The sequence below is a fragment of the Delphinapterus leucas genome, chromosome 1 (assembly GCF_059928025.1).
Source record: "Delphinapterus leucas isolate spDelLeu-1000000601 "Yukka" chromosome 1, BTC_Dleu_Yukka2, whole genome shotgun sequence".
Classification (NCBI taxonomy): domain Eukaryota; kingdom Metazoa; phylum Chordata; class Mammalia; order Artiodactyla; family Monodontidae; genus Delphinapterus; species Delphinapterus leucas.
Genome location: NC_143129.1, coordinates 171772520 through 171787762, shown reverse-complemented (window position 1 = coordinate 171787762; position 15243 = coordinate 171772520). Strand labels below are relative to the sequence as shown.

The 15243-nt window shown below is 51.3% G+C and overlaps 1 protein-coding gene across 14 annotated transcripts in view; it reads left to right on the top strand.

Moving 5' to 3' along the window:
• The window catches only part of GRHL3 (grainyhead like transcription factor 3), a 35768-nt gene that overhangs the window by 11954 nt on the left and 8571 nt on the right, over window positions 1–15243 (top strand). For 9 of the 14 annotated variants that reach the window (XM_089898888.1, XM_089898905.1, XM_089898880.1 and 6 more), the window contains exons 2-13: window positions 93–279; window positions 3021–3082; window positions 5281–5626; window positions 5884–5957; window positions 6417–6570; window positions 6775–6886; window positions 8272–8366; window positions 10613–10771; window positions 11362–11440; window positions 11562–11695; window positions 13405–13439; window positions 14563–14720. In XM_089898888.1, the coding sequence (XP_089755014.1) occupies window positions 93–279; window positions 3021–3082; window positions 5281–5626; window positions 5884–5957; window positions 6417–6570; window positions 6775–6886; window positions 8272–8366; window positions 10613–10771; window positions 11362–11440; window positions 11562–11695; window positions 13405–13439; window positions 14563–14720 (1595 nt within the window). Of the gene's footprint in view, window positions 1–92; window positions 280–3020; window positions 3083–5280; window positions 5627–5883; window positions 5958–6416; window positions 6571–6774; window positions 6887–8271; window positions 8367–9271; window positions 9330–10612; window positions 10772–11361; window positions 11441–11561; window positions 11696–12110; window positions 12400–13404; window positions 13440–14562; window positions 14721–15243 lie in introns of those variants that run through there. The other 5 variants (XM_089898892.1, XM_089898927.1, XM_089898898.1 and 2 more) reach the window with 4 other exon arrangements.

Below are 15243 nucleotides of genomic sequence, written 5' to 3'. Positions count from 1 at the left end.
TCTCTGAATTCCTGGGTGTTGCTCTGAGGCTGACCATTCACGGAACTTCTGCTGGGACAGCCTAAGCTTGACCTTCCTTATTTGCCTTTCAGTTTCAGATCTGTACGGCTGCTAAAGAACGACCCAGTTAACTTCCAGAAATTCCCCTACACTAACGAGGATGAGGCCTGGAAGACCTACCTTGAAAATCCCTTGACAGCGGCCACGAAGGCCATGATGAGAGTCAATGGAGACGATGAGAGCGTTGCAGCCCTGAGCTTCCTCTACGATTACTACATGGTACATTTGCCACCTCTGGGCATGCCCCCCTCTAACTGACTGTGTGTCTTCGCTTTCAGGCCTCATGGCTCACTAGCCCACCATGACCACCCCTAGCCCCTCACCATGTTCTTTCACACCTCTGGGCCTTTGCACATGCTGTTCCCTCTGCCTGGTACCCTCCCCTTCCCCCTAGCTAAACCGTACTCTCAGCTTTGGGCCTCAGCTTCAATGTCAGCTCCTTCCACCGGAGGTGAGGAAGGGTTTCTGGGGTCTCCCATTCCGTGCCTCCTCTGGGCACCCTCAGCAACCACCATCCTTTTCCTTGAAGCTCTCCTTAGAAACTTGCTGTTTGTGCATTTATTCCTCCATCTCCCCCATGACACTGAGCTCCTGTAGGGCAAGAGTCATGTCATGATCATTACTGAGCCCCTAGCACCCCATACTGCCTGCCACACAGTGCTCAATACATATTGATTGAATGGATCAATGCCTTGGCCTTACACACCACAGCAATACCCCCAACCTACCATCTTCTTTCTGCCCCTGTACCTTAGGTCATCCCAGTTGCCCTGTCATCCCCACCTGCCTATTCTAACCTCACCACCTAGAACATGCCTTTTGCTCTTGAATCCATTCCCTTCTTTCAGGGCCCTTCCCAAGGCCCACCTTCTCTTGGAAGCCATGCTGCCACATCACCTCTCCCTCTCCTGAGTGTCTCACTGTCGTTCATACGCTCGCTGCCATTATATGCATTGTAATACCTCCTGACAGACCATCTTTTATTGTTCTCTAATTGTTTCCTGGGCCTTGGCCTTGACTCTGGGAGACTTTCAGTTCCTGAGAACAGGAATTAGGCCCTGTCATATACGGTGAGTGTGCTTAAACCTGTCAATAACCACAAGTACATAACATACGCCATCACCCCTCTTCCAGTGCCTGTGCCAGACATTGCTAATGGATTACAAACTGTATTCTCACTGAGGGTATATGAGGACACAAAATCTTTTTCAACCTAGTACTCCAGGCAGCCACTACCCATCTGTCTGAATTGTCATATGACAGCAAACTTTCTTACTCTTCCTAGGCTGGGTTATTGCTCCAAGGGACTTTCCCAGATCTCAGGCTGGGGGACATGAATAGCTAAATGTTGTGATAACTCAATCTGAACTTGAAGATTTAAAGCCACCTTGTAAATAAGCCCTCAAATTCACAGGCCCAAGAAGTAGTTTATCTGTTCTACTACACAAAGGAAGGTAAACTCTCTGTAAATTCAGAGGCCAAGGGGGGAAGTGGCCTCAGATATGAGAAAGCCCCAAATTATCTCCCTGGCTTTGGTTCTCATCCTGGAGTAGTATGGTTACCCTACCTTACCTTCTCCCCAGCAGACTGATAACATCCTCATAGCATTTGATGGAAAAGAAATTGGAGCTGACTGCCTCAGCCTGGGGACATGGTAGGAGCCAGAATTCTAGGTCTGAGCTTAAACTCCAGCCTGGGATATATAGCTTGAGGTTGGGCCGTAAAATAAAATCTAGCACCATCTCCCCTAGGCAAGAGGCCATTCCCAGGGCCAGAGTGGTGGGGACAGGCTCTGAAGGTGACACTTGCAGTGGTTTATTGCAATATAGTGTTCCGGTGAGATACACCTGGCCCCCTCTTCCCATCCCAGAGCATGTTAGATTCAGAGCAGCACTGTGTATAGTAAAGACATGATCTAATGGTGTGGAAAGAGCACCAAGTTGGGAGTTCGAGACCTGTTCCTACCACAAGCTGGCAATGTGGCTTTGGGCAATATAGTCCTAAACGTGAGCGCTTACCATTCCTTACCGAATGCTGGTTACTGTGCCAGGCGCCTTTCCTCATGCTCTTCCACGGGGTGAGACTAAGAACCCAGGCATTGGAGTCACTAGGCTGGGTCGGAGACCTTGTTCTGGCTTTATTAGCCTCAGGGGGAAATGACCTGGATGTTCTAAGATACAACAATATTATGATCATAATCATGAAAGGTAACATTTACACAGTCCCCTCCATGAGTCAGGTGCTGGTCTAAACACCCACAACAGTCCCAGGGGTGGCGTTACTATTATTACTCCTGTTTACACACGAGAACAATGAGGTTCAGGAAGGTTGAGGGGCGCGCAAGATCACACAGCCAATATGTGGCAGATCTAGGGACTAAACCCAATAAGTCCACACTCCTAATCACTAAGATGACGGAGCCTCTCTTGCCTTCAGTTTCCTCATCCATATAATGGGGATAACATTAGTAGACATCATAGAGGAGTTGTAGGGATTAGATTAGAGGACGCAGAGAAGGCACATAGCACAGGGTCCAGTGCATAGGAAGTACTCCATTAAAAAACAGTGAACATTATTTTTATTAATAAATCTTCACAATCCCTTTGAAGTAGAGTTCATAATCGCCCACTTGACATATGAAGAAACTGAATCTCAGAAAAGCACAGTCATTTATCCAGAGTCACACAGCACTTTTAAGTGGTAAAGCTAGAACTTAAGCTAGGCCTGCTTGACTCCAAATTCCATGATTCCTAACTGCTAATCTTGGGGTACTTCTCCCCACTCTGTAACTTGGGGCTCAGACTAAATGATGGCCTGACAATTCGAAGGACTGGTGGGTTTTCTCCCAGTGACCAAGGTAGCTACCCTGCCCAGCCAAGTCCCCCGGAAGGGGTTGAGGCTCCTAACAGCCAGATCTTACCCAAGAGCTATGCATAAATCCTTGCTTCCTCTCCTCTCAGGGCCCCAAGGAGAAGCGACTACTATCCTCCAGCACTGGGGGCCGGAACGACCAAGGAAAGAGGTGAGGCTCGCCGGCGCCACCATCTCTGTCCCTTTGCCCTTCCCCACCCCCACCTCTAGGCCCCTTATCCCCTGGGCACAGGAGGTACAGTCCCTAGGGCCCACCGTACTCTTAGGGGCCCACGAAGGCATTGTAATCTATTTTAAAGTCAGAAGAAAACAATGAATATGATCCAACCTGGGTTATATTTGTATTTATACCAGTGCAATTGTAAAAGGTTTTTAAAATATTTTTATGGAGGAAGGGATCTATGAAGGCAAAAGAGAGTAGGGCCCACAAAATCATAGTGAGACCTTGCTTGAACACACAAACACACACACACACACACACACACATCCTAGGTGCCTGTAGGCCATGTGAGCTGGAGTTTACTGAAAACAAACTTCAAAGCCATAGTGGTGGAAAAGCCCTGATGGAAGCTTTTCTGTCCTAGCTCCAAAACCCTCCCTGCAGCCTCAAAGGGAGGGGACACCTATGTTCCCGTATTTGTTTCCCTTGGCTCTCTTGGGCCTCTGCCTGGCATTAGTGCCTCGGGGCACTGATGTTCCTTTTCTTGTAGAAAGCAGCCCAGGCCGTGCTCATGGCCAGATGGGCACTGGAAGGGCCCTGCCCCCTTTCTCCACTTTTCCTTTCCCCCCACTGGGCAGGGCTTCTGATGGGAAACCTTCTGGTCTCCTCTCTGCCTTTGAGAACATCCAAACTGCTAAGGCAGGCATTGCGACTCTTGCAGCTGCCTCAGGGCCCCTCCACTGCTAGAAACTGTAGGCTTTGGTGCAGGAGACTTTTCTCAAAACTAATTTTTTAAAATGTTGTTAGCTTTTCTGATTATAAAATAATACCTACTTGTTATAAAATATTCAAACTCTGTAGAAGCGTATAAAGTAAAAAAGGAAGGAAGGAAGGGGAGGAGGGAGGAATGAACTGGTGGATTACATAATATACTTGTTCATCTGAAGAAAATTGTTTATAGGTGTATGACAGTTTTAGGGAAATTATGAATAGACAAGTAGAAAATTATAAAATGAAAAAACTCGTTAATATCATAATTCCAATAACAACAAAAGTTGTTCTAAGAAAAGTTATAGTAAAATATTTGGCCAGCCAGGAAACAATATTTGTATAATTATAATAATTAAACTACCTATAGTTGTAACTATTTTTAAATTTAGTTTACTTTTTAAAAATAAATTTGGTGTAGTTACAAAATAAATATCCAGGGCTTCCCTGGTGGCGCAGTGGTTGAGAGTCCGCCTGCCGATGCAGGGGATGCGGGTTCATGCCCCGGTCCGGGAGGATCCCACATGGCGCGGAGCGGCTGGGCCCGTGAGCCATGGCCGCTGAGCCTGCGCATCCAGAGCCTATGCTCCGCAACGGGAGAGGCCACAACAGTGAGAGGCCCACATACCGCAAAAAAAATAAATAAATAAAAATAAATATCCATACTGGGGCTGGGCATTGAGAAACAGAAGTATGGTGGTGGGAATGGAAGACTGGCACAATTAAAGGAGACCACCCACTGATAATAGAATCATCTTATTATAAGGTCTGTGTGTTCACTCAGTGTCTCTGATTATGTGAATCTCTGGGCCTTATGTGTGAAAATAGTCTATCTGGCTCTTTTGACAACCAAGTGAGGACCATATGTAAAAATTCTTTGGATTCTGTAAAATTAAATGCATTAAAGACACTGTTATTTTTGCTAAAAAATAAATAAAGTAAAAAAGTAAGTTTCTTGTAATCCTACTTCCCTGCCCCCCTTAATAGTTTGGGGTATATCCTTTCGGAACTTTTTCTCAACGTACATTAACTGTACTCACAAATACCCACTCTTGCCCACACCATGGATGACTCAATACGGTTTTTTTTAGTGTGGAGACATTTGACTCTGGATAAGAAATAAATACTTAAACTTTCAGTTTTTTTAATTACCAAGTACTGTAATGGATAAAGCAGACATTTGCCCCCTGAACTCTGAGCCTGTACTTGGTTCCATTCTTGACACCCTCCTCCCTGCTCATCCCTGTGACACACTGGCTTGCTGCAGTATCGTGTTTCACACATGTTGGTAAGACCTAACATTACAATGGATTAAAAGAGGTCAGTATGTCAGTGTGATGGTCACTCTCCGATGCAGCCAAGGAACTCCCGCCCGTCAGAGAGAAGAGGTGCACCCACTTATCCCTCCTGTCTCTCCTCAGGTACTACCATGGCATGGAATATGAGATGGACCTCACCCCACTTGAAAGTCCCACGCACCTCATGAAATTCCTGACAGAGAATGTGTCTGGAGCCCCAGAGTACCCAGATGTGCTCAAGAAGAATAACCTAATGAGCTTGGAGGGGGCTGCACCCACACCGGGCAAGGCAGCTCTCCTCACCCCAGGCCCCAGCAAGCTGGAAGCTGGCTCTGTGGACGGCTACCTGCTGCCCACCAGTGATGTGTATGATAACGGCTCCCTCAGCTCCTTGTTTGAGAGCATTCATGGGGTGCCTCCCACACAGCGCTGGCAGCCTGACAGCACCTTCAAAGATGACCCACAGGAGGTGAGGGCCCACCCCCATATCCCTCACAGCCTCCCTGGGTCTAGTCACACGTGTACAGAAGGAGAGAAGACAGTGAGGCGGTCAAAGCTTTGGAATCCATGGGAGAAAGAGTCCTTGAGCTGAGGCAGGGCTGCCATGTACTGTTGTCCAGGTTGTACACTATACAGCCTTCACAGTTGTATGCAGTGGCCCTGGGCTGAGGTCCCAGCAGAACTGAATGTGGTCATTTATTTTCTCTGGATTGTGTTTCTCTGCAGTCGCTGCTCTTCCCAGATATCCTGAAAACATCCCCGGAACCCCCATGTCCAGAGGACTATCCCAGCCCCAAGAGGTAAGTCAGCCTCCCTGGACCCTTGGCCACCTGGGCAGTGGGCTGCAGAAAGACCCTACTGTCCCCAGAACAGGCATCGTCAGTGAATAAAAAGAGGGGAGTGAAGGCACATAAAAGAAGAGAGTCATTTCTACATCCCTTTCCTGGGCTGTGACAAGGACCTCAGAGCTCAGCACCCTGTTAGAAAACCAAGGTTCTGTTGTCCTAGTCTCCCCTATAACTTTGTCACCCCTCAGGGGTCTCTGGTTTCCATTATTCATTATTCAGGAGGATTGTGGCTCAACAAAGCCATTAAATAGAAACTCTGAAAAAGAGGGAACTGAGGCCCCAGGAAGTAAAGTGATTTACTGAGGTCACATAATAAGGCCATAGCAGAGCCTTGGGCTTCCTGCCCTACTGCCCTTTGGGATACTCCTGCCTGGAAGCCCAGCCTCATTCTCCTCTCCCTCCTCCCCGCAGTGACTTTGAGTACACCCTGGGCTCCCCTAAAGCCATCCACATCAAATCGGGTGAGTCACCCATGGCCTACCTCAACAAGGGCCAGTTCTACCCTGTCACCCTGCGGACCCCAGCAGGCGGCAAAGGCCTTGCCTTGTCCTCCAGCAAAGTCAAGGTACTTGGGCAGTAGGTGCGGGGGTCGGGTCAGCCCTGCCTGCCAGGGACCCCAGGGAGAGGGTGCTGTTGTATGACTGCCCATTGCCACGGATTGGGGGAAACTAAGCCAAAGGGCCGGGCCACTTGACCCGGGCTCTGGCAAGGGATGAGGCTGTCTGGGCCTCTTCTGAGGCTGGGGTCACAGTGACTGCTGTGCTTGCAGAGTGTGGTCATGGTGGTCTTCGACAACGAGAAGGGTCCGGTGGAGCAGCTGCGCTTCTGGAAGCACTGGCATTCCCGGCAGCCCACCGCCAAGCAGCGGGTCATCGATGTGGGTGAGAGCCCGCCCGAGCCCTCTGTCCCAGTCTCCCTTCCTCTGTCTCACAACACACACACACACACACACACACACACACACCACTTAGGCCTTGCTTGCTGTGCCCCTTTTTCCCAGCCCCCTCTGACCTCTGCCAGATTTATTTCTGACTCCAGCCGCCTGCCTGGCCCCAGTCTCCGGGTCAAATGCTGTGGGGTTTGCAGGGATTTGCATCTGTTGGCTGGAAGCAGTGACCTCTTTTCTGTGTTGCTTTGGGATAAACAGGACCCTGGGGACCCTAGCAGTGTCAGATAAATACACCCCTGGGATGCTGACCTGCTTGTCCCCATCAGGGGGCTTGGCCAATTGAGACACAAATGCATAACAGTGCAGGCAGTGGGTGATTTGGAAGGCTTGAAGCACAGTGCAAGGGCAGTTCTGCCTTGGAAGCTGGAACCTTTGGGCTTTGTCAGAGGGAAAGGGACAGGGGAAAGGCCTTCTGTGTGTGCCACCTTGTTCTGGGCCCCGAGATGAGTGGGAGGCACAGTCCATCCTCAGATCTCCAGGTTCTGGCTCTATCACTCTCTTCCTGGCTGTGTGACCTGTGTCACCTCCCCTTCCTGGCCCTTGGTTTCTTCAGCTGTCAACTGGGAAAACGGCAGCTGCCCTGCCTGCCTACGATGCTGTTTCTGCCTTGGAGCCACGTGTACTAGAGAACATAATACAAATAGGGATGATTCAGTGACTTATCTGAGAGGCCAGTTAGTAAAGTGGTTAGGAGCCTGGGTTCAGGAGACAGACAGAGCCGGACTCCAGTCCTTACTCTACCTTTTATTAGCTGTGTGACCCTGGGCAAGTGACCAAACTTCTCTGAGCTTTATTTTCCTCATGTGTAAGCTGAATATTCATAGCATTGTTGTGAGGATTAACTGAAGGCTTGCCATATTGTAAGTGTTCAATAAATGACAGTGGTACTATCATTTATTTAATATGACTAGTTCAATACTAGTAGTACTGGTACTACGGCTTTTACTATGGCTATTACTACCACTATTACTGCGATTATTACTACTGCTACTACTGCTTTGTCTGGGAGATGTCCTAAATCACAATCCCATGAAAAGTATAAGCTCCACCACAAAATCATGAGGGCCCTGGCCTAGTTGGCAAAGTTAAGGAGTCCCTCTGGAGTTTGGACAGATCTGCTTCTCAGGCTGGACCTCAGTTTTTCCACCTGTAGCCCAGGGCACAATTACTAATTTCCTCCCTGCATTGAAGCATGGTCCTTGGGGGAGAGGATGCAAGTCCCTGCCAAGAACAAGGCCCACCCCCTAAATGACCCCTCCCCATGGGGCCCCCAAATCCCTTCCCTTCTGACTCTCCTTCTGGTCTGTGTGGTTTCAGCTGACTGCAAAGAAAACTTCAACACTGTGCAACACATCGAGGAGGTGGCCTATAATGCACTGTCCTTCGTGTGGAACGTCAACGAGGAGGCCAAGGTCAGTGCTGGGGTCATGGCCAGGATGGGGCTAGGCTGCCAGGAAGTCCCCATCCTGGGAAAAGGGCTTACCTGTACCTAGGATTGTGGCAGCTGCTCCGATGAGGGCACCAGTGGAGGAGGCAGGATACATAGTGGTGAAGCCAGAAACGCTAGGCCCACTTCCCAGCTCTGTGACCTTGGACAGATGCCTTAGCTGAAAATTGGGGTGTAACCATAGCACCAATTGATAGGTTGGCGTGAGGATCGGGTGAGATAAGGAAAAGGTAGAGCACAGCCTGGCACATGAGCGGTGGCTGTTGTTAATTAATCCAATCCACCTATTTACCAGATAGGAAAGCTAAGCCTGTGCGAGGCCACACAGCAAGCCGCCGCGGACGCCAGGTTTCCTGACTTGTGGGCTAGTGCAGAGCGTTGCAGGAGAAGCGTTCTGGAGTCTGGTAGATGAGGGCTTAAAGCCATGACCTCACTTCCTGAGCGCACAGGAAGGGAAGAATAATCTGCCTCCTAGGGTTGTGGTGAAGATCCTATGAGATCACGCACGTCAAAGGGACAGGCCCGATGCCAGGCCCATCGGAGACGCCTGAGAAATGGAGCCTCTGGTGATTTTTTTTCACACCAGTGATTAAGCCGTTTAGTGCTTGAGACCAGACTTGAAGTCACCTGTGCTGCAGTGTCCCTCTGTGTCTTGGTTTTCTGTTTGGACAAGTGGCATCGTGGAAAGGGCAGTAGTCTGCGTGTTGGGGACTCGAGTTGGGTAACCCTGGGCCTGTCCCTTCACCTACCTGGGCCAGACTTACCCCATCAGACCAAGGTTGGGTCTGGCTCTTGGCAAGGGCCTTTCTGGCCTAGAAAAGCTGGGGACCTAATCCCTGTCTCCCTGGCTTGCCTCATGGGGCGTTCCAGGCTGCCTGGAGAAAATGGAGGTGAAGGGACTCTGAAAACAACAAAGGGAGGCACAAAGGTGAGGGATTATTATTATTCAAACAGACACCAGGGACTGGGGGAGGAGCTGGGGCCTCCAGTTCAGGGAGGGGGGGAATGAGTTTCGTGGGAAGGGAGAGGTGGGTTTCGGTTGGGATTTTCTCACAGCCTCTTAAGCCCCCAGGCTTGGGTCTTTCTCAGGCGTGAGCTGGGTGGGGGCTGCATTAGGGCTGAGCTGGCTGAGGGGGAGGTATGTCTGGCATGCACCTGTGGGCCTGGCCCCCCCCAGCCAGGGAAGGAAGGGGGTCTGCTCAGGTACCACACCCCACCCCCACTTGTGCAAGTCAGGGTCATTTCCAAGGGAAATGCCCCAAGGGACAGGGGCCAGCCTGGAGTGGGGTCTGGCCTAGGGTCCCACGGAGGAGTCAGCAGTAGGCAATCACTGGGTGAGCTTGCCAAGAGATGCCCAACTAAGACTGACCCCAGGCTGCCATCAGATGCACATAGGCTTCGGGTTGAGACTCCAGCTGTCCCACTTACAACAACAGTTACAAAATATCCAAGCCCCCTAGGTGTTCTGCCAGCCTCACAGCCACAAGAGGTAGGTTTAATTGTCTCCATTTTGCAGATAAAGAAACTGAGGCCCGTGAGATTAAAGGACTTATCCAAAGCCACATGGCTTGAGTGGCAGAGGTCTAAGTGGCCCGATGTCCAGGCTCATTCCACCATGCCACCCTGCCCAACTCCCTGTGGAAACGTTAACAAGTCACATCCATGCTCAGAGCCTCCATTTCCTCAGCTGTACAATGGGGGTGACTGGTTCAGCTATGGCTAGAGCTGGTGGTTGCCGTGCATAGGGGCAGTGTCTCACTCTCTGTGGCCCAGGGCCAGCAGGAAAGCGGTCTTCTGGAGCTGGCGGGGAGGGGGATTTGGCCCTTCTCTACCTCCTTGCTCTGAGTTGCAAAAAAATGGGCTCTGGATTTTAAGCTCCTAAAGGACCCTTAGTCTCCCTCCCAGGGCCTTGATCCTTTGGGCTGCCCTTGGCAATCTAGTGGAAGCTGCATTGTCCACTGATGAAGACCTGAGCCCAAACTCTGGTTCCCTTATACATTCCCTGTGTCGCCTTGGGACAGCTGCCACCCCTCTCTGAGCATCAGTTTCCCCGTCTGTAAAAGAGAGGCGGTGATGTTTGCCTTCCAGGGGCGTTGTGCAGTTAAGGGTGCCCACCAGGCACACAGTAGGCTCCATAATTATACAGGGTAGTTATGGAACAGCAGGCCTGGTGACCCGGGTCAGCTGTTTAGCTCCCTCCTCTGTCCCCAGGTGTTTATCGGCATCAACTGCCTCAGCACAGACTTCTCCTCGCAGAAGGGGGTGAAGGGCGTCCCCCTGAACCTGCAGGTCGACACCTACGACTGTGGCTCGGGCACTGAGCGCCTGGTACACCGAGCTGTCTGCCAGATCAAGATCTTTTGTGACAAGGTGGCTGCGGTGGACCCTCTGCTGGGCCCTGGGAGGGAGAAGGGCCAGCCCCCACCTGTGCATCCTCCCCAGCCATTCTGGGCGTGTCTGTCTCTGCTTCTTGCTCTCTGAATGTCTCTCCTGCGTGCTTGTCATTCGTCTGTCTTGGTTTCTCTATGTATATTTTCCTCTGCTCTCTGCATTTCTGTCTCTCATCCCTTCCTCTTTCTGAAGACCTCTTTCTAGATCTCTGTAAATAGTTCTTCAGGTTTCTTTTTCTCTGTGTCTGTCTGTCTTTTTCACATTTCTCATTCTTCTTATCCCTCTCCGAGTCCCTTTCTCTTTTCTGTTTCTCTCTCTGTTCCTCTCTCCCCACACCTCTCTGTCTCTCTCAATTTCTTCTTTCTCCGTCTTTCTATTTCTCTGTCTCTCATGGTCTACCTGACCTCAGGGCTAGGCTGCACTGGGCTGGGCCGAGTGCTGGTAACGTCCCATCTCCTGGTCTCGCTCTGGGAAGAAAGCAACACCAGAGGGCTGGCCCACATTTAAGAGGCAAAGCAGCCAGCCCCTCCCGAGACCTTTGGTGACCGCCTTTCCCTTATCCCCCACAGGGAGCGGAAAGGAAGATGCGGGATGATGAGCGGAAGCAGTTCCGGAGGAAGGTCAAGTGCCCCGACTCCAGCAACAGTGGTCAGTGGGGATGGGTCACAACGGGGCAGGGTTGGGGTTAAGGGTATAGGAGACTAGAGGGCAGCGGTCGGAGGCGTAAATGGAGGGCCCTCACGGCACAATGCCTTCCTTTTCCCATCAGGCATCAAGGGCTCCCTGCTATCCGGCTTCAGGGGCAATGAGACCACCTACCTGCGGCCTGAGGCAGACCTGGAGACCCCGCCAGTGCTGTTCATCCCCAACGTGCACTTCTCTGGCCTGCAGCGACCTGGAGGGGTGAGGGTCTTGGGCTGAGAGAGGGTTGTGGCCCCTGGGTGGGGCTGTCTTAGCTCAGACCAGCAGGGAGCAACCTGCTACTCAGCCATTACAGGCCAATTTAGATGTCGATAGGTCCTGATATCATCAAATTATCTTTATTGAATCCCAGGGAACTAAAAAAATGTATATATGTCATATAACTTCAGTGACCTTTTCTACTGAAGAGAAGAATGTTAATAAAGAAATGGACCTCATACCCATCAAAATGTTCACTCCTGGAGCACACACAGGGCAGGTTTCTAATATCAGAGTCCCAAGTTAGACTGTGGCCGCATCAAAGCTGGGTGGATAATAATCGTCACAGCAACACCTGTGAGCGCTCACTTTACTCCAGGCGCTGCTCTAAGTGCTTTCCATGCATTATCTCCTTTAGCCCTCACTACCTCCCTGTGAAGTTGATAATACGATTCTCCCTGGATTCATGGCATGGAAATTGAGGCTTTGAGACCAAAATTACATAGGACGTGGCAGAGCCAGGATTGTGGCCCAGGCAACCTGGCTTCAGAGACAGTGCCCGTTACCATGAGTTACATCACCTTTCAACACAGGGAGCCATTTACCAAGCACCTTGACCGGCCCGCGGCGCTGGGCCCAGCCTTTCGCTGCATTGTCTCGTTTCCCCCTCACCTCACCTGGGCAGCCCAGCCCAGCCATCCTTTGAGGTAGAGACTGTTATTCCCATTTTCCAGGCAAGGTCACTCAACAAGTCAGTGGCAGAATCAAGACCCCAGAGCCTGTCTGTGAGTTTGCTTCCATATTAAACAATCTGACTGTTGCCTTCCACTGAGCTCCCACCGTTTAGGTGGGAATGTTTGCAGAAATGGCCCTCGGTGTACGGATGTGTTCAGTGCAGTGACTTCAAACAATAAGATAGATTATGGTGCTGAAAGAGCAGCCAGTCCTGAGGTCAGCCCTGGCACACATTCAAAGCCTTCTCTGTGTCCGCCACACCCCCTTCGCTGTCCTGAAGTAGTTCTGTGGCCCCCATAGCACAGGAGGCTGCATTAACCCACTCTCTCTCCCCAACCAGAGGCCTCAAGTAGGGAGATGACCACTTGGGCTCAAAGCTCCTTGTGGGAGGAAGAAGTGGGGCGCCAGTGCTTGTGCCTGTGAGCCTGAGAGAGGGCACCAGGGGTGCGGGAAGGCAGAGAGCCCAGTTCTGAGCCACAGTTCTGCCCCCATGGTGGTACCCCAGGGACCCTGCCCTCTTAGGGCCTGGGTGTCCTACCTCACGGGGCTGGTGATGGCTGCACCAGGTAGTACAGTGCCAGGCACACATGAGGGTTCAAAAAGACTGCCTCTTCCCCCTCCACTTCTTTTGCCTCAGCTCCAACTACCTAGTTACCAGCTGCAGGACAGTCTGCAGTTGCAGCCCTTCTGGGCCTGCTGGGGCTCAGATGGGACTCACTGATTCTGCCGCCCTTTCCTTAGCACCTCATGTGTTCACTGAGTCCTGACTCATCCAACTGGGGCTTGGTACTTCCTTTCAACTCAAGGTCTCAGCTCACTTGAGGGGACACATCTGAGCAGAATGAGCTAGAAAGCCATTGAAACTGCATTCCCCCGTATCTCCCCACAAAGATTGTTCATCCCAGAAAGCCTCCAGCAGCTGAGGGCTACTCTCATCTTCCTGTATGTGATGGAAAATGTCTTTCTCTTCATTGCAGGCAGTGCCCTCAGCAGGACACGGCACCTCCAACAGGTATGGAGAGAAGCAGCCAAGGGCCTCACCTCCCTGCCTGTCCCCCCTTTACTGCTCGTAAGCTCCCAGCCTGCCCTTCCCTTTGCTGTCCCCCAAGCCAGAGGCTGGGCCCGGAGGAAGCAGCCTTGAGACTCTGCCCCCAACCCCCAAGCTAGACTCATGCTCCTTTCTCACTGAAATTGCCTGAGTTTTTATGGGTTTGTTTTGTTTGAAAAGTTGGAGAATCTTTGGCGAGACACCGGCTTGTAAAATGGGACAGAGAAAGCCTCTGAGATGGTGGTACAGATTCGGAGAGTAGGGAGGGGAGCTGTGTGGGAGGACTTAGGGGAATCAACCCCGTGTCCCCTCCCCCCACACCCACCAGACTCCAAGAGGCCAAGGGGGTGGCCAGGGCCCCTTGGCCCTTCAGCCCAGGATGGACCTCCACATCCTTCCCTCTGTCAGCCACAGTCCCTTCACCTCTTCAAGCTTCAGCTAGAAATCTGTCAAAGGAGGAAAATGGCCTCATGAGAATGAGGCAGATATGAGAAGCGGCATGTAATAGAATCTTTGTAAACGGGAAAGTACTTTATGAAGATCGTGTATTGTTGATATCAGTCTCCTCCTTATAAACAAGAAGTACTTTTCGTAAGGTTCTTTCACACCAAATTATGTCACTTATCACCTCACAACAGTCCCAGTGAGTCAGGCAAGCAGGGGTTATTGCTCTACTTTATAGATGAGGAAACTGAGGCTCAGAGGAAGTGAAATGACTTGCCCAAGGTCACACAGCTTTTAGGAAGCAGAGGCAGGCTGGAAGCTAAGTCTGACTCACTCTAAAATCCACAAGCCTCCCTCCTCCCACTGACTCACGTCCAACTTGATTCTTTCAAAAAAGAATAATATTGATGATGAAACAATAGTCCCTATTTATGGAGGGCCTGCTGTGTGTCACACACTGTTCTAAAAGCAGTGTGCATTGTCTCCTCCAGCCTCGCAGCCTGATGCAGCACCTGCTATAGATGGGACACTGGGGCTGCCACCCTGCTAGTGAGGGGCAGGGCTGGGATTTAAACCCATGCAGGCCAACTCCAGAACCTGCTCCTGTAACCTCTGTCCCACTGCTTTGTGCCCACCCTCATAGGGTCTTCTTCACCTCTGGGGCCCCTCAGACTCTGGGTTCCTCACAGGTCTCTCCCTGCCATCCCCACAGGCTGCCTCTGAAGCGTACCTGCTCACCCTTCACCGAGGAGTTTGAGCCTCTGCCCTCCAAACAGGCCAAGGAAGATGATCTACAGAGAGGTAGCCTCACTCCCACCCCATCTGTCCTCTGATCCCAGCCCCAGCCCTCCATGAGGCCTCCCCAAAGCCTCAGACTGATTCTGGTCCAGGCAGCCAGGGCAGCGCCCACCCCAGCGGGGAGAGCACGAGGGGCTGCTTTACTCCCTGGAGTTTGGGTCTGGGCCAGGATTTGAGTGAGGGGGTGGAGCGGGTAAGGAGGGCATCCAGGGTGCTTGGAGAGACAGCCGCGGAGCTGGGGGGCTTCTGCCTCTGACCCTGTTTGAACGTGGGCGTCCTGGGGCAGCTGGTAAGGCAACAGGCTCATGATGTTGGGCAGGTCCTCCCCACTTTCTCTAAAGGGGGTAGGAGTGGGGTGGGTTTTCAATACCTGGCTTTCTGTCTTTGACACAGTAAGTCTGTGACTTCCTGAGAGAGGGGTGCTCTAGCTGACCATCAGGAAGAAACCAACCAGTAAGCAAGATCAGAAGCTTCCAGCAGCCTGGAACTGAGCCTTGCACCCCACTTGGTGTTCTATCAATACTGC